Source organism: Papio anubis, chromosome 1 (assembly GCF_008728515.1).
Source record: "Papio anubis isolate 15944 chromosome 1, Panubis1.0, whole genome shotgun sequence".
NCBI classification, from domain to species: Eukaryota; Metazoa; Chordata; class Mammalia; order Primates; family Cercopithecidae; genus Papio; species Papio anubis.
This window is the reverse complement of record NC_044976.1, coordinates 17,967,589-17,986,348: the sequence shown is the minus strand read 5'-3', so window position 1 is coordinate 17,986,348 and position 18,760 is coordinate 17,967,589. Positions and strand designations below refer to the sequence as shown.

The following is an 18,760-nucleotide window of genomic DNA, read 5'->3' as shown; positions in this document are numbered from 1 at the left end:
AAGATGCCACTGACTCAGTGCCACATCGCCTGTCTAGTTGCACATTCCCATCATGTATCGTCAGCAACTTGAATGTTTTCTTCGGCCTTGAACTCTGCCGAAAGTCAGTAATCTTCAGCCTTCCACTTCGAACTGAATTAAGAGTTATCAATTAAGGGTTAAGGCAGTTAAGGGTCAAAGTATATCGCCAGCCTGTGTTGAGGAGGAAATTATTACAATAGTAATGAAGAGAGTGATAATAGCAATAAACATATTGAATAATTACAGGATGGTAGTCACTATGTCTCAGTGTCTCTGTCTCATTTAGTCCTCACAATACCCCTGGAAATTCAGTACTGTTATTATCTCCATTTGTTGGTTGAGGAAACTCAGATGTGACAAATAATTTGTACATAGTCACAAAGTTATTAAGTGGTTCTGTCCGTTGTGGGGATAGGCTAGGTTTTGCTGCCGTAACAAGTGACCCCCCAAATGAGTCTCAGCAGCTTACAGGATTAAAGGTGTATTTCTTGTTCATACTGTGTGTCCATTGCAGATTGGCTGTAGCTTGAATTCACATTGTCCTGGTTCTGGGTCCCAGGCTGACAGAGTGACCGCATCTAGATTATTGCTGGTTTTGGGGCAGAGAGAAAGAAGATGAATCACTTTCCTGCACCAGCTTTAAAGATTCTGCCAGTTGTCCCGGCATGGTGGCTTACACCTGTAGTCCCAGCACTTTGGGAGGCTGAGGCAGGTGGATCACTTGACCCCAGGAGTTTGAGACCAGCCTGGGCAACATGGCAAAACCCCATGTCTACAAAAAATACAAAAATTAGCCAAGCATGGTGGCACATATCTATAATCCCATCTACTTGGGAGGCTGAGGCAGGAGGATCACTTGAACCTGAGAGGTGGAGGTTGCAGTGAGCCAAGATCCCACCACTGCACTCCAGCTTGGGCAACAGAGCCGGACCTTGTCTCAAAAAAAGAAAGGGAAAAAAAAAAAAAGATTCTGCCAGAAGTGACACATATCACCTCTACCTACATTTGACTGGCTAAAACTGGTCCTATGACCACTCAGTTCAACAGGGCAGGGATGCATAATCTTTCTGTAAGAGGGATAACGGAATATGTGGAGAATGGTGACACAGCTACTACAACAGCAGAGCTAGGATTCATGCCTACATCCACAGAGTTTGAATCCTGACATTAGAACCCTCCATCTTGATGGCCCTCCTGCCTCCCACTGTGCTAGATGCACGTGGTTCAGCCTCATCCCACACTACCGATGACGTGAATTTCAATCGTGGAAAACCAGCATCATGATATGCACAGAGATTTTTACTATTGGTTTCTGCCTCTGTGTAATGAAGTGACTGAGAAACACTGGGCTTCACACCCAGGAGATGCTTAGGAAAAAAATCTGTTGAGGTGAACTGGCAGGGAACCAAAAAGCACAGCAGGTCCCCAGATGCCCAACTGAAATCCCATTTTGTTTATGTATGTATGTATGTATGTATGTATGTATGTATTTTGAGACACAGTCTCACTCTATTCCCAAGCTGGAGTGCAGTGGTACGATCTCAGCTCACTGCAATCTCCTCCTCCTGGGTTCAAGTAATTCTCCTACATCAGACTCCTGTGTAGCTGGCATTACAGGCGCCCACCCCAATGCCTGGCTAATTTTTGTGTTTTTAGTAGAGGTGGGGTTTCACCATATTGACCAGGCTGGTCTCAAACTCCTGACCTCAGGTGATCCACCTGCCTCGGCCTCCCAAAGTGCTGGGGTTACAGATGTGAGCCACCATACCTGGCCAAATCCCATTTCTTTTAGATGACTGGAGAAGGAGCTATTTCTCAATGAAGTGTATGGTTCATGAGGAGGGAGAAGGGAAGGAAACAGGTACTGGTTGAGCACATACATTTTTCTGCTCATGGAGATGCAAAAACACAGCACATCATCCATTCTCAATATAACTTTATTGACTGAATGGACGAAGAAGGAATGAAATTAATCCTTACAAACCAACAACTTTATGAGGTAGAAATTAGTATCCACCTTTTGACGAAAGAGGAAACTGAGGCTTGGGGAGATGCAGCATCGTGATGACATCAGCCCTGATTGCACTGAGCCCTTGCAGTGTGCCGGCCACTGTGCTAAATGCTTTACAGATAATCTATTACTGGAGCCTCACAGTTCATGGGGAGGTAGGGACTGTTATCCCTTAATTCATCTATAATATGGGTACAATAACCATACTGCTTCTTAGGATAAGATTAACCCTGTGAAGTGCAAAGCCCAGTGGCTGAGATGTAAGAAGCCCTCGGTAAAGATTAACCATTTTTCTTCTTTGATTATCACCATGCTTTGCTATCACTCCACACTGAGTTATTGTTCAGACTCCAACCTCAGTTCAGAGTTCCCACTTAATAACCTCTCCATCCCAGCCGCAGCAAAGGGGCTGAGGGCTGAATGTCCAATAGGAAAATTGGGCTTCCTGACTCTTGAGTGCTCACAACATCAGTTCTCAGGGCTCACCTGACCCCAATTCACTCTAAATGTTTTCCTTTTGCTAAATTTTTTAGCATTTCCATTTCAAGTCTGAACAAGTCTAGCTACTGCTCCAAGACCAAGGTCTCCCATCTTCAAAATGATCATTTTGAAGGAAATTGGTTTCCAAATGTCCCAGAGGGAGGTGGGATCAGATGACAGGGTGGGGAAGAAGGGAGGGGAGGAGGGAGGTGATGGAGTCTGTGATTATCTATTTTGTGCTTCTTCTGGGACCATCTGTTTAAAGATCTTTTTTGTGCTTCTCTTGCTATTATTATTACTTTTTTGTCTTTTTATTATTCAAATTGCAACCCTGTTAGGATGGATCCATTGGGTAAGTAGTACATCCCATGCACTGAGATTCCTCGGCTGGCTTTTAGAATGTTTTCAGCTTTTTAAACCATCAATGGGCTCAGGGTGACTTTGGTCCCTTACTCTGAGTGGCAGAGTAGCTACCCAGCATTGGCCCCTGTTTGAGGGTTGGTGTAGTGGGGATGTCTCAAGGGATCCTGGGCACAACTGGCCCTAAAGACCACCCTCTTTTCCCTCAGAATGGCTGAGGCATCCCGGAAGAAGAAAGAAAACCGGAGGAAATGGAAGCGTTATCTCCTGATAGGCCTGGCGACTGTCGGAGGTGGAACAGTGATCGGTGAGTCCAGCTGGAGATGGTGGCACAGGTCCGGGTTTTGCAGACAGAGACATGATGCCAGGCTGTGGGTGAGAGTGGAGAGTGCAGGGGCTCAGCTGGGAGGTGGCTCCTGGCATGCGGTAGGTAGTCAGTGAGTAGTCAGTATGCTCATCAGCACTGTCAGAAGCTTCCATGGGAGGCATTAGGTAGCTGAGGGGTAAAAACTCATCAAGCCACACATTTTTTTTTTTTTTTTTTTTTTTTTTTTTTTTTTGAGACAGTGTCTTGCTCTGTCGCCCAGGTTGGAGTGCAGTGGCGCGATCTCGGCTAACTGCAAGCTCTGTCTCCCGGGTTCACGCCATTCTCCTGTCTCAGCCTCCCAAGTAGCTGGGACTACAGGCACCCGCCAGCACGCCCAGCTAATTTTTTGTATTTTTAGTAGAGACGAGGTTTCACCATGTTAGCCAGGATGGTCTCGATCTCCTGACCTCGTGATCCGCCCGCCTCAGCGTCCCAAAGTGCTGGGATTACAGGCGTGAGCCACCGCGCCCGGCCACCACATTTTTACTCCCACTTAAAACTGCTGCTTTTCCCACAGGTGTGACCGGAGGTCTAGCTGCGCCCCTTGTTGCCGCTGGAGCAGCGACGATTATTGGCAGCGCGGGGGCGGCGGCTCTGGGCTCAGCAGCCGGCATAGCCATCATGACCTCGCTGTTTGGTGCAGCTGGAGCTGGCCTGACAGGTAAGGTTCAAAAGGAATGATGGATTCAGAGGAATTTTCAGCCAGGGCGGCCCAGTTCCTAAAAGAACATGCCTGGATTCTCACCAGCAGTGGCTCCCTGGGAGACAGAGGAAACGTGGCTTTTCTCACTCTGGGTCCCAGGCTTCCCAGAGCTCGCGTGGTGACTCAGGGTAAGGGCCGAGTTTGAGAAGCTGGCTTTTTCCCCATGCAACTGTGTGTACTTCCTGAGAAAAGCCCCATCTGAACCTGCTTCCACCATCCGGAAGTTTCCATGCTTGGGCTTCCTCGTGTTTGGGGAGAACATGGCTGCCCTTCCCTGAGCAGCATCACCTGGGGGAGTTTTTCCAAATGATATCTGTCAGCAGCAGCCCCCCTCCCACTCCCTCAACCCCGTCATGCACAGACATTCCTGCTCAGCTCCCCAAGAGGAGTTTGCTCCCCTGCTGAGACTCTTGGTCTATTTGATTCGCCGTTACTAAGTGGAGTGTGTTCTACCCCTGCAGTGTGTGGGCAGGAGAAAAGAAACAGAACCAAGGCAGAGCAATGGGTAAGAGCCTGGGCTCTGAGGTCCAAACCAGCTCTTCCACTTGGGGCCGGCCAGCTTCAGCAGCAGCTTCTTGCTTTCGTCTGTAATCAGGGACAATAATGGCACCCACCTTAATGAGTTCAAACACAATGTTGGATGTTTTTCCAGGGGGAGGGCACACAGACGGCCCTCACTGTGTGCATGTGTGAGCACATACAGCCACCCTGATGTTCCCCGGGGCCCCAGTTACCTCCATTCTCTTTCTTGGATCTGGGTCTTTAGGATACAAGATGAAGAAGCGAGTGGGAGCCATTGAAGAGTTCACATTTCTGCCTCTGACGGAGGGCAGGCAGCTGCACATCACCATCGCCATCACTGGGTGGCTCGCGTCCGGCAAATACCGTGAGGACCAGGAGGACCAGAAGTGGAGGGGGGTGGGCAGTGGCTGGCCTGGGCCAGATCCTGGGCTAGGTTTTTACCTGGGCTAGGGAGCAGTGATGGGGAGCCCCATTTTGCAGAGGAAGAAACTGAGGCTCAGAGAGGTGAGGTAACTTCATCTCACATCTATCTACCTGCCCATCATCTCTCCATCCATCTATCCACCTACCCAACCACCCACCCCCCCTGTCCATTCACCCATCCATCCACCCATTCATCCATCCACCCATCCATCCATCCACCCATCCATCCATCCATCCACCCACCCACCCTTCTACCTATTCACCCATCCGCCCACCCACCTGTTTATCCATCTACCCACCCATTTAACCATCCTTCTATCTATCCATCCATCCATCTACTCTTCTACCTATCTACCTGTCCACCCACTCACCCATCCGCCCACCCATCTATTAATCCATCCACCCATCCACCTATCTGTCCATGTAGCAGTATTTATAAACTGCTGTACTTACCATGTGTCATATACTGAACCAGGTCTTAGGAATTCAGCGGTGAGCAGCACAGCCATGGCCTCTAGTCCCACAGAACATACAGCCTAAGATAGATGACAGACCAAGTAACTAAATGGGAGCTTTATGGATGGCACAATAGGGGAAGCACAGGATTTTTTCTGGGGAAGATTCTGAAGGAAGTAACATTTAGGCTAAGGCTAGCTGGGAATTAGCCCAATAAACCAGGAGCAGAAAGTGTATTCCAAGCCAAAGGACAGCAGGTGCAAAGGCCCAGTGGTTTGAAAGAACCAAAAGAGCACAGGATGGCACAGGATGGCAGCAGGGAGCCAGAAGGCAGGAATGTGGGTGGAGCCAGACCACGCAGGAGCGTGTGAGCTGTGGCAAGAAGTTTGAATTTGTCCTCAGAGCAAGTGGAAGATAGCAAAGGACTTTAAGCACGTGAGTGGGAGATCAGTATGTGTTGGCTACATGACCTCAGCAGGTTATGTAACTTCTCTGTATCTCAGCTACTTCATTTGTAAAGTGGAACGAATTCTTGCCACCTTTTCAGGATGCTGCAAAGATTAAGTGAGGAAATGCATGAACATCACGTGGTTTCTCGTTGGCATGACACAACCTTAGTTCCCTTTGCTGTTCTAATTTGAACGTGCATATTTTGGGGGATTCTAGCCAGGGTGGCATTGAGGACTCACACCATGGTCCACTTGTTGCTTGGCTGACCCCTGCAAGTGCCCAGCGAGAGGCTCAACAAACAACAAACACTGCATCCCTTAGAGAAAGAGCAGGGTGAGCGCAGGAATCCTAAACGTCCCAACCTGGCCACTCAGGCACGCCCCCCCCGGAGCCTCCTGGGTTCCCAAGTCTCTGACCTGAGGACAGAAGTCGCAGATCTGCCAAACCACGCAGAAGAAAGCCAGCGAAAAACGTTTAGAGGTGTCACCAGGCGCCAGGTCTTATTGGTGCGTGACCGCCAGGCCCCACCCATGCACAGAGGTCACTAGCGTTCAGTGAGCGCCTCCTTCACACCTACCCTGAGTCTGGCATTTTACCAGCACAGTAGGAACTTGGTATGGTTACCTCCTAGAAACCTCACTTCCACCCTCCGAGGTGAGGCTGTTCTGACCCTGAACTGTTGGAAGAGGAACCCTGGCAGGAGAGTAGCAGATGCAGAATTCAAACCCAGGTCTCCTGATCCAATGCCCAGGGTTTCCTTTCATTTGTTTTCATTTTACCATGCTACAGGAGGGAGCAAGAACAAGAGCCCAGGTAAAGGAATTTGCAAGTCTGGCAGGCATGGAAAGCAAAGTCCTTTCTTCATTTTGCTCCCATTTGTTCAGTTTGCCCCAGGTTAAAGGTCAAGTTCGTTTGTGGATGAGGAAAGTCTTCACTGATCTCCAGCAGTCTAGTGTGGTGGGGCACCCAGGGAAAGGACTGGGTGAAAGAAATATAATCAAGCTACAGAAAGTTTCAGAAGGAAAAAATATCATGTATTCCCACCTCCTCGAGAGCCAGGAAAAGAAGCCTTATCATCACAAGGTTGCTTTTTCTATGTGATAGGAATAACCAGACTTTCTTTGGCCCACCCCTTTATTAGTCTTGATTATGTACAGTAAAGATAAAAACTTTGTAGCCAACGACCAAGCCCTTCATATGCACTGGCTCATTTAGCTCCTCACTTCAGTCCAGGGAAGGGGCCATCATTCGCCCTCCCATTTTCCAGATGAGGAAACTGAGGCTCATAAGGGGCGCCCAGGGTCACCCAGCTAGTCAGGGGCAGGGGCAGGATTCACCCCCATTCTGTCTGGCTCCACAGCCCATATTCTTGGCCACGGGACAGCACAATGCAGTAGAGCACTTTACAGTTTATACAACGCCTTTTTATTTTTTTTATTTCTTTTTTTCTTTTTGAGACGAAGTCTTGCTCTGTCACCAGGCTGGAGTGCAGTTGCGCAATCTCGGCTCACTGCAACCTCCGCCTCCCGGATTCCAGCGATTCTCCTGCCTCAGCCTCCTGAGGAGCTGGAATTACAGGCACGTGCCACCACGCCCAGCTAGTTTTTTTAGTAGAGACGGGGTTTCACCATGTTGGCCAGGATGGTCTCGATCTCTTGACATCGTGATCTACCCACCTCGGCCTCCCAAAGTATACAACGCCTTATGCAGCATCTCATGTGATCCCCACCACACCTGTGAGTCAGATGTTATTATTCCATCCTTACAAATGTGGAAACCAAGGGTCAGAAGGACACTGTGCCTTGCTGTGAGTCACACCAGTGGAAGCCATCGAGCTGGGTTCAGAACCCAGGCTGGCATCAAGCCCGTGCTCCTCGCTGTCCTGGGCCCATCTCCTCTCTCGGGGCTGACTATCACCTTATTCATAATGAGAGGCAATTGATCCCCAAGTTGTTGCTGAGCTGAGACAGGGTCCCCACAGAGGGAGGGGAGCAGCTGCAGGGTTGTCCTTGTGCAGACGTGGCACCCTGCAGGTAAGGATGAGCTTTGGGGCAGGCAAGTAGAGGCCTGAGGTTGATGCTCAGAACCTGCAGGCTGCCCCAGGAAGCTGTCTCCACCCCTCCATTCCCACATGGTGTTTAATGAGCGCTTACTGTGCATCACATCACCAGGCTTTGGGAATATAGTGTTTGATAAAACAGACTGTAGGAGAGGCACACGTCAAACAGGATGTGAAAATAGTGAATAATTACAGACTGTGATAAGAACTTACGGGAAAAGAGGAGGGTGCATTTGATTTGTCAGAGGAGCTGGGAAGGCTTCCGCATGGAAGAGGCAATTGGACTGGAATCTCAAGGACAAGTGGCAGTAATCTAGGGGAACTGATGTATGATCTGGGAGCTCATGAAGGGTTTTAGGCAGGAGCGGGAGAAGATTTGTGTTTTGAAAAAGTCACTTGCGCTGGGCGCAGTGGTTCACGCCTATAATTCCAGCACTTTGGGAGGCCGAGGCGGGTGGATCACTTGAGGTCAGGAGTTCGAGACCAGCCTGGCCAATATGATGAAACCCCATCTCTACTAACAATATACAAAAATTAGCTGGGTGTGGTGGTGGGTGCCTATAATCCCAGCTACTCAGGAGGCTGAGGTAGGAGAATCACTTGAACCCAGGAGGCGGAGGTTGCAGTGAGCCAAGATGGTGCCAGTGCACTCCAGACTGGGAAACAAAGCAAAACTCTGTCTCAAAAAAAGAAAAGGAAAACCACTTGGGCCACAAGCAGAAATGCATGGGGGCCAGATTAGGGGCCCCTCTGTGCTCCTATCCTGAAGGCAGCCAGGTGGGCAAGGAAGGAGGGGATGAGGGAGGCAGGTGTCATGGTTATACTTTCCGACTTGGCATCGACCGCTACAGTGGTGCCGTCTCATCCTCCTCCCGTGGGTCATTTGATATTTATATTTCCTCAGTGAGAAAATTGAGGCTCAGGAAAATTAGATGACCCAGGAAGATGATAACAGAGCCAGGCTCAAACACCTCTTCCCCAAATTTCTAGCTATCTCCCAGGCCATGTTTGTCAAATCAAGATGCTGCAGACTCACAGCACCGCACTGCTTGTCCCATTGTGTGCTCTCGTTGTATGTCATGAGCAGCTTAATGCCAGAATTATTTCAGCGTGAGAGAAAATAACCCTTTACATATATCATAGTTCAAACACACTTCATTCCTATACCTACCCTATGAAGGGAGATAAACCATCTTCCCACTTCACATAGAAGCAAAGCGAGGCTCAAGGTGAGATAGTGATGTGCCCAGGGTCACCTGGCTTCTAGTGAATGCAGGATCTGGGATTCAAGCCCAGCCTGCTGACCCACTGGGCTGCACAGAGCTCTGTTAGCTCTGCTGACAGCTGCCACTCATTGGCAGGGGGTGGACCTCTTGTCTTCCAACAAGGGTGAGTGGTCCTGGTGCTGCCTGTCTGGGGTGATGGGGTGGGGCATCCTCTGCCATAGACAAGAGAGACTTCACCTACCTGTGATCTCCCCAGGCACCTTCAGTGCCCCATGGGCCGCCCTGGCCCACAGCCGTGAGCAGTACTGCCTGGCCTGGGAAGCCAAGTACCTGATGGAGCTCGGCAACGCCCTGGAGACCATCCTCAGTGGTCTCGCCAACATGGTGGCCCAGGAGGCTCTAAAGTACACAGTATTGTCTGGTAAGCCCCCCTACCTGCCCCACAACAACAGCATGCCCACTGCCTTCGTCCCACAGTGGTAGCATAGTTTTACATGCCCAAAACCCCCAGGGCATGCACCATGCTGGACCCTAGGAACACAGAGAGGTTAAGGCCGCATTCCTGTCTGGGAGAAGTTTATGATCCCTATGGAGAGAAGACAGGTAAACAGCCAGTCGCATGATCTGTCTGTCAGCTATTGCTGCGCGACAAGCCACCCCAAAACTCCGTGGGATGTTTACTGTAAAGTTCAGGAGCCAGGAGGCTGGAGTTGGCGGATCTTAGCTGGGCCTATGGGTCAGCTGACCGTCCACCAATCAGTGCTGGCCGGGTCTGGGGCGACTCGGCTCTGCTCCATTTGTCTCTCATCCTCCTGCTGGGATGAACAGACGAGCCCATGTCAACGATGGAAGTGCAAGAGGCTAGCCCTGATGCACAAGTCCACTTCAAGCCTCACATCTACTAATGTCTTTGGCAAAAGCAAGTAATATGACTGAGTCTAGAGGGGATGGGCAGGGCAGGGGGCCCCCCTGCAGAGTTATGAGGCAAAGTGGGAGGGTACAAGGTGTGGAGACGAATTGGGGCCATCTCACACGTAACAAGGACTTGAGCAGAAGGGATTGAGTCCGTATATCAGAAATTCGTGAGTTTCAGATTGCTTTGCTCGTTAGCAGTTCGACAATACTTGGCAAGCTTGCAGGTCCAAGTTAGAGACTGCATGCATTCGTTCCAGCATCTGTTAGCCAGTCACTTCCCTAGTAGGACCCTGGGATGGAGGCCATTCCCTTCATCACTATCTCACCTCCCCAGGCATTGTGGCTGCCCTGACCTGGCCAGCCTCACTCCTCAGTGTCGCCAATGTCATCGACAACCCGTGGGGGGTGTGTCTCCATCGATCAGCAGAGGTTGGCAAGCACCTGGCGCACATCCTGCTTTCCCGGCAGCAGGTACCTGGGAATGGCTGTGTGGGCGTGGCATGGGGCAAGAGGGGAAGTCAGGGGCTAACTTGTTCACAGACATCAGCCTTAGAGGCAAGGCTACTTGGAGGAGGGGCAGGGCTACTTGGAGGTAACCCAGTGGTTTTGGGGGGATGAGGAGTCCTTGCTGCCCCTCCAGTTCAAGTAATGAATGTGTCCTAGGATGAACAGTAAGAATTATAGACTTTGCAGCTCTAGCAGGTATTTAGGTGAGGACTGAATAACAGGGGCATCTGCAGGTAGGAACAAGTCTGGGGGACTCTGGCAGAAGCAAAAGTGGCTCCTGGGTGGCAGCTCTTCATTCAAGCGTTGAGGATAATCGTTGGGCTCACTGGGGCGATATTTCAGTGGAAACCTCTGACTCAATTTGCAGTGAAGCCAGTAAAATGAATAAGACCAGGTGCCTCAGCTGGCCACCAGTGGAATTCCCACATGCTGGTAGCCTGGTGTGCCTTCCCAGAAGTGTAAAGCTACTTTGTGAGGTCATCTTCGGTGGTCTAAATACCGTGTAAAATGGTTAGGAAGAGACATCATCGTAATACTTTTTAAATTTGAATCTAGTAAAGATGTACTTACCAACAGAATAAAACCATCCCCTTCAAAATAAACTCGAGTGAATGGAGACAAAAGCTTGAGAAATAGTACCAGAAATGACTGCATTGTCAGGATTTGTTTTGGCTGGAAGTGGGAGAAAACCCAAAATAACAATGGCTTAAACAAGGTAGAAGCTTATTTTCCTGGAGAAGCCTAGCAAGGTTGCCTAACAGCCTGCCGTGGTGCAGAGGCCCAGGTTCCTGCTACCTTGTTGCTCTGTGGTCTTGACCTTGTATCCAAGATGGCATCATCTGAGCTCTAGGGAGCGGGAGAAAGGAAGAACTGAAGAAGAACCAGGAAAGCCTTACAACATTTCAGCTGGTGTCTTGCTGGCCAGAGCCTAGTCACATGACCATTCCTAGCTGCCACAGAAGCTGGGAAGTACAGTACTTATTCTAAGTGACGATGAACCCAGCTGAAATTCAATTACTATGGAAAAAAAGGGAGGATGGATGCTGAGGGACGACAACTAGCAGTTCCTGCCATGCAGGTAAACTGCTTGAGAAACTGGCCATCCGCTTCAATCCCTGTGTCTTTGTCACAAGAAACAGAAAAGTCCTTTGGCAGGCTTGACTCTAAGGCAAAGGCCAAAGTGGCATTGGCTTAGAGAAGATAGAAGTTTGTTCTCTCCCAAGGAACAGTCTGGGGGTCAGCATCTGGGGCAAGCTGATGTGTTCATTTCCTACTGCCACTGTAACAAATTACCACAAATTTACCCGCTGAAAACAGATTTACTATTTTACAGCTCTGGAGGTCAAAAGGCAAAAATGCATGCCTTAGGGAGGATCCCCTTTCCTTGCCTTTGCCAGCTTTCAAAGGCCCCATTCCTTCACCGTCAAAGCCAGCAGTGTAACACCTTGAAATCTCTCTATTCCTCAGCTTCCATCCTCACATCACCTTCTGTCTAACTGATGCCTCCTGCCTCCCTCTTGTAGGGACGCTTGTGATGACCTTGGCTCCTCCCAGATAATCCAGAATCATCTCCCCATCTGAAGATCCTAAACTTAATCACGTCTGCAAAAATCCTTTGTTGGCCTCGTGGGCAAGGTGGTTCATGCCTATAATCCTAGCACTTTGGGAGGCCAAGGCAGGCAGATTGCTTTAGCCCAAGAAACCGGCCTGGGCAACATGATAAACCCTGTCTCCACAAAAAATACAAAAATTAGCTGGGTGTGGTAGCTTATGCCTGTAGTCCCAGCTGTTTAGGAGGCTAAGGTGGGAGGATCACTGGAGCCCAGGAGGTGGAAGCTGCAGTAAGCTGTGATTGCATCGCTGTACTCTAGCCTGGATGACAGAGTGGGACCCTGTCTCAAATAAATAAATAACAAAGGGCCAGCCGGGCACAAGTGGCTCATGCCTGTAATCCCAGCACTTTGGAAGGCCGAGGCACTCAGATCACCTGAGGTCAGGAGTTCAAGATCAGTCTGGCCAACATAGTGAAACCCTGTCTCTACTAAAAATACAAAAATCAGCTGGGCGAGGTGGTGTGCACCTGTAATCCCATCTACTTGGGTGGCTGAGGCATGAGAATCACTTGAACCTGGGAGGCAGAGGTTGCAGTGATCCCAGATCATGCCACGGCACTCCAGCCTGGGCGACAGAGTGAGACTCCATCTCAAAAATAAATAAATAGGCCAGGTGCAGTGGCTCACGCCTAATAATCCCAGCACTTTGGGAGTCTGAGGCAGGTGGATTGCTTGAGGTCAGGAGTTGGAGATGAGCTTGGCCAACATGGTGAAACCCTGTCTCTACTAACAATACAAAAAAAAAAAAAAATTAACTGAGTGTGATGTCACATACCTGTAGTGCCAGCTACTCAGGAGGCTGAGGCAGGAGGATCGCTTGAGCCCGGGAGGTGGAGGTTTCAGTGAGCTGAGATCACACCACTGCATTTCATTCAGCCTAGGCAGCAGAGCAAGACTGCATCTCAAAAAAAATAATCAAAATAAAATAAATAATAAATAAATAAATAACAAAGGCCCTTTGCTGTACAAGGCAACATTCACAGGTTCCAGGGATTAGGATGAACACATCCATGGGAAGCCATTATTCTGTCTCCCACATGGGCAGCTTCGTAATATTGGAAGTCCAGCCTCCTTCACTCTCCTGGCCTCTCATCCTGAACACTGGACTTCTCTCTCTCTCTCTTTTTTTTTTTTTTTGGACGGAGTCTCGCTCTATCACCCAGGCTGTAGTACGGTAGCGTGATCTCAGCTCACTGCAACTTCCGCCTCCCAGGTTCACTGATTCTCCTGTCTCAGCCTCCCGAGTAGCTGGGACTACAGGTGCCTGCCACCACACCTGGCTAATTTTTGTATGTTTTTAGTAGAAATGGGGTTTCACCATGTTGGCCAGGCTGGCTCAAACACCTGACCTCAAGTGATCTGCCCGCCTTGGCCTCCCAAAGTGTTGGGATTACAGGCGTGAGCCACTGTGCCTGGCCGGACTTCTCTCTTGTCCAAGACAGATCTTCCCGCATTACGTGTATGTTTCAGACAGTGGGAGGTAGGGAAGTCGGGATGAGGAGTATGCCTAGAAGTCACAGCTTTTGCTTGCCTTCAGTCCCTTGGCTAAGTCTCAGCCCTGTGGCCACCCCCAGCTATGGAGGAGTCCGGGAGACTTCGTCTTTGGCTGGGTGGCCGCATGCCCAGTCAAACTCAGGAGTAAAGGACAAAGGGGAGAATGATATTGGGCAGCAGCCAGCAGGGTTGGCACAAAGCTCCTGCGGGATTTGAATACTGTTTAACAAAGGATTTTCTACTGTGGTAAGTGGAGTGGTGTGGGGGTGTGGAATACGTGTATTGGCTCAAAACCAAGGAAAAGGAATAGACTGATAAAACCAGGCTGGGCATCCAGAGTTCATCCACTCCCCTCGTCTCCTTCCGTGTAAGCTTGTACCCAGACACCCCCAGATAACTTTCATTTTCTTTAGAGTCTTCACATAATGAGTTGCCTTTACTACAAGTCCTTAAGTCAGAAAATTCCTCTTTCCATCTGACTTACTACTTTATCTTGTCACTTAGAGCCAATATTTTGTGCCCCACCTTCCTATCTGGAAACAGAACAGTTGTCCCTCCCTTGTCACTCTTGCCTTTTTACCCCTCACACCCGGGGGTGCCTTCTGTCTAATCTCCCCAGCTCCAGAAGGGGTCCTGCAGCACTGCAGCCATTTGCCACAAGGCAGATCAGTCCAAGGGAAGTTGCTCTTGTAATTGACTAGCCCCATCTCCTGGGGAAGATGAGATGGTGGCTGGGTAATGGTTTGAGATGAAAGGGAATTAACCCAGCTGGGGGCTGCCTATTGGCCTTGGAGGAAGCCAATTTCAGCAGCAGGTGCACTCCTGCATAAATGAGGGTCCTGACTCTGCTGATTAAGACATCAGAGCTCAGGGACCGCAATAGCACATGCATGATTCATTAGATGAGAATCAGGTAATAAGGAACGTGCAAAGGCTGCCCTCCTCAGGCCTGATGTTTTCCTAGAACTGGCTGTATTCCCTCCAGACACCTGTGTCCTTTTTCCCTTCAGGGCCGGCGACCTGTCACCTTGATTGGCTTCAGCCTGGGAGCCAGAGTCATCTACTTCTGTCTGCAGGAGATGGCTCAGGAGAAAGGTGAGCATGGATTATTGACACAGACAGAAACCCCTTCACAAGCTCGTTCCCCGGGACAGAGGTTCTGGGCCAGGGGCCATGAGCCTTGCAAAATGTGTTCCCAGTTCTTAGAAATAATAGTTAAAAGTTAAAAATAGTTTAAAAATCAAGAAAAATCATCATCAAACTTTGGAAAATTATTTTTTGTACATACATTAGAGTAGATGCAAGATGGACCATCCTGTAATAATGACACTGGCTTTTGCATCCTGATGCACTTTCTCAAGTGGGAATGAAGGGGACAAGAAGTTCAAAATCAAGGTGTAGGCAGGCCCACGTTCCCTCTGAAGGCTCTAGGGGAGGATTTTTCCTGTCTCTTCCAGCTTCTTGTGGCGGCCAGCAGTCCTTAGCATTCCTTGGCTTGTAGACACATCATTCCAGTCTCTGTCTGTTGTCTTCTCTTCTCTCATAAGGACAGACAGTCATTGGATTTAGGGCCCACTCTCTTCCAGGGTGATCCCATCTCAAGATCATTTACTTAATTATATCTGCAAAGACCCTTTTACCAGATAAGGTCACATTCACAGGTTCTGGGTGGACATATCTTCTGGGAGTTCACCATTCAACCACACACAGACACCTTTGGGAGTGTGTCATGCTCCCAGTGTCATCCTTTCTGTGCAAGGCAGTGAAAAGCTTGAGGGCCCCTGCTCCTGGCCTTGGGTAGGTGAGGTCTCCAGGGCAGAATGCTGGTTTTGGACAGATCTGCCAGCAGGGACTGCCTGTAGGAGGGGCTGGCTGGGAGAGTGAGTTGCCGAGCCTGGGGCACCTGGAGTGGTTCACTGCTCCTGGGACGTGAGCTCACCTTCTCTCAGTGGAATGTAGCAGCGGCAGGACTCTGAAGGCAAGAGAAGGAACTCAGAAAGAAATTGCTGAACCTGGGAGCGGAGGGTGGATGGGAGAGAAGTGTTGGAACTTAATATGATTTGGCTGTGTCCTCACCCAAATCTCATCTTGAATTGTAGCTCCCATAATCCCCGCATGTCGTGGGAGGGACACGGTGGGAGGTAATTGAATCATGAGGGCAGGTTTTCCCCATGCTATTTCTATGATAGTGAATAAGTCTCACGAGATTTGATGGTTTTATAAAGGGCAGTTCCCCTGCACGCGTTCTCTTGGTTGCCGCCATGTAATACCTGCCTTTGCTTCTCCTTTGCCTTCCACCATGATTGTTATTTGTTGCTGCAAAATAGTCTCTCCAAACACGGTGGCCAAAAGCAGCAATAACTGATCATTTCTCACAATTCTATGAGTTGACAAGACCGTTTCCCTTTCCTGCCTGGGCTTAGTCATACAGTTGTAGTCAGAGCTGGAACACCCAGAAGGTCCAAGTTGACCTCACTCGTGTATCTGGCCATCGGTGCCGGTTTGTCGGCCAATGCAGACTCCTCCCTGCTCTCCAAATCTATGTCTCCTGGGGAAGCCTTTGAAAAGTTGCCATCCTCTCTGCTGTCATCATTTTGCTTCTTTCTTTGTCATCTTTCCCTCTCTGGCAGCAAACCATCTATCTGCCAGGCTCATTACCTAGAGAGATGTAGTCTTATTAATAGAACTGATTCTTCATTTAGAGGAGAAGGCATGTCTCTGCCTCCAGCTAGCATAAATGCTATGTTAACTTAAGATCGTTAGTACAGCCAAGCCTTTAATTCCCCTGCCAAACAAATTGAATTAATTACCATTAACCATTTGGCTATGGTAACCGGAAGTGAGGTTGACTGTCAGCTGTCCCCAGCATGTGAGGCTGGAAACTGGAAAGAGGGAAGAGGAAGGCAGGTGGCCTCTTGGTGACAGGGCTGGTTAGTGTGACACTGGGAATTTCCTGCAATACAGCCTTTTGGGGGATGGTTCCCAAAGCAGCTTCCTTCCAGCATCTTTCCTGCTTGCTGCTCCCACCCCTGGATCCTCATGGCCCATGGGTGAGATTTGGGTTTTGGTATTAGGCAGACCTAGATTTGGCTGCTAGCTTTGCCACTGAGTGGCTGTCGGACCTTGGGCTAGTCACTTAACCTCCCTGGGCCTCAGCTTCCTCAAAGGATATGAGCTTTGTGCACTTACCTCAAAGGATCATGGGGGGATGACATAATGAATGTGAAAGTTCCCTGGCCCCAATTTGGGTACCGTCAGTAAATGTCTTCTGAATTCCAACCTGAGGACCTACCATGCACAGGGAACCGTGGTGAGTGTCGTATAGATGTCAGAACTTGCCATTTTGTTTCCGCTCTCCAGCCCCACATTAGACATGAACTCCAGGTAGGCAGGGTCTGCCTTGAGCCCCGCCGCCCCCACCCCCAGTGCCCACCGCAGTGTCCGGTGCACTGTGAGTGGTCAGGAAGATGGGGGAGCTGGACTTTGGGTGAGGGAATGAGGCATGTGCTACTGTGCCCAAGAGCTAGTGTAGACCCACCAGGTCAAAGGCAGGCTGTGTTCAGATCACATTCCTTCCTCACCGCAGCCACAAGAGGGAGGTTCCGCCAGTCTCCCTGCTTCAGATGAGAAAACTGAGGCTGAGAGGTGAAGCGACAAGAATCCTAAGTGCAGGATTCAGGCCCAGGGAGTCTGGCCCTGGAGCCCTCCCTCCTAACCACTATGCTGTATTTGGCAGAGGGCAGCTGGACTAGGGTAGGGCATCCCAGAGGGTTGGCCAGCACGGGCAAAGGCGGGGCTCTTAGGGATGTCTAGAAATGGTGGCATCTGGTGTCTCTGCAGCCCACGTAAGAGGCCCCCCACCTGGGGTGGTAGGAAATGCTAACAGGTGAGGGCGGGAGCCTGGCACTGTGCCAGGCTAAGGAGTTGGAAACAGCTGATTCAATGCTGGGGAAAGATTGAGGTCTTTAAACTGTGGAGTGAATGAGTAACTGAGTGGATCTTGCCAAGGAGGACCTGGGGGCGCTGGTGCTGGGCACCCTACAGTTCACACACATGCACGCACACACACCCACACCTGCACACATTCATACACGCATCTGCACACACTCACACGGCAGCAACTCGGCAGATCCCAAGGGCCTCTAACGCCCCCGCCATTCTCTAGATCAGTGCAGGTGTTCCAGCATGAGTCACAGGGCCCCACTCATGATCTGCCTTCAACACCTTCCCCTGCCTCTCTCCACCTCACACGCCGGGCTCCAGCAGACCAAGCTGGATTTCCAGACAATGTTCCCTCTTGGTCCATCCTCTGTATCTCCTTTTCTAGATAATTCCTACTCATTTCTCAGGTTTCACTGTGTCTGGAAATTTTCCCTCCAATAATAACGATAATAGTAGTAGTAGTAGCAGTAGCAGTAGCGGTAACCGCAGCAGCACACACTTCTGGAATACACTGTGTTTTCATGCACCAGACACAGTTCTAAGGTCATCATATGTATTATTTCATGGACTCCCTCCAACAGCTCTGTGAGGTAGGTACTATTATCACATCCATTTTACAGAGGAGGAAAGAGAAATGCAGAGCGCAGGGATTTGTCCGAATCACACGGCTGGGAGGTGGCAGAGCAGGCAGTCTGGTCGGAGATTGTGCGGTCTTCACCCTGTGCTAGACTGTCTCTCCAAGCCACACTCCATTCTTCCCTGAACATCTTTCCCAGCACTGGCCTGTCTCCCTGTTATTCCTCCTGCTTGCTCATCTGTCTTTCCAGTCCACCGGTAATTGTCACCTGGAAGTACACATCAGCACCACGCAGGCAATTCTTTTCCCAAATATATATATATATGAGGCCCCTATGTGGAAGGGATCAGGCACCTCTATTTTGGAAATAGCTCCCCTGGGCAATTGTTTGTGTAGCCTGGCCAACACACAGGGCGAAAGTGGGCAAGGGCCCTGTTTCTCCTTCTTGTCACTGTATCCCTAGCCTATCACAGTGCCTGGCACATACGAGGTGCTTGATGGACACATGACCCAAGAGCCAAGTGAAGGAATCGATTCTGCATGTCAGGGACAGCGCATGCCCTGCTCAGTCGTGTGTGTCCCCAGTGCTTGGCACAGATGAGGACAAACATTTGAGGGTAGAAGGGAGTCCTTT

The 18,760-nt window shown here is 49.9% G+C and overlaps 1 protein-coding gene across 6 annotated transcripts in view; it reads left to right on the top strand.

Annotated features, from left to right (window-relative positions):
• Positions 1 to 18,760, top strand: part of TMCO4 (transmembrane and coiled-coil domains 4) — a 122,440-nt gene that overhangs the window by 54,056 nt on the left and 49,624 nt on the right. For all 6 annotated transcript variants that reach the window (XM_021936768.2, XM_021936757.2, XM_031664922.1 and 3 more), the window contains exons 7-12: positions 3,082 to 3,179; positions 3,757 to 3,900; positions 4,709 to 4,828; positions 9,335 to 9,499; positions 10,328 to 10,464; positions 14,618 to 14,702. In XM_021936768.2, the coding sequence (XP_021792460.2) occupies positions 3,082 to 3,179; positions 3,757 to 3,900; positions 4,709 to 4,828; positions 9,335 to 9,499; positions 10,328 to 10,464; positions 14,618 to 14,702 (749 nt within the window). The remainder of the gene's footprint in view (positions 1 to 3,081; positions 3,180 to 3,756; positions 3,901 to 4,708; positions 4,829 to 9,334; positions 9,500 to 10,327; positions 10,465 to 14,617; positions 14,703 to 18,760) is intronic.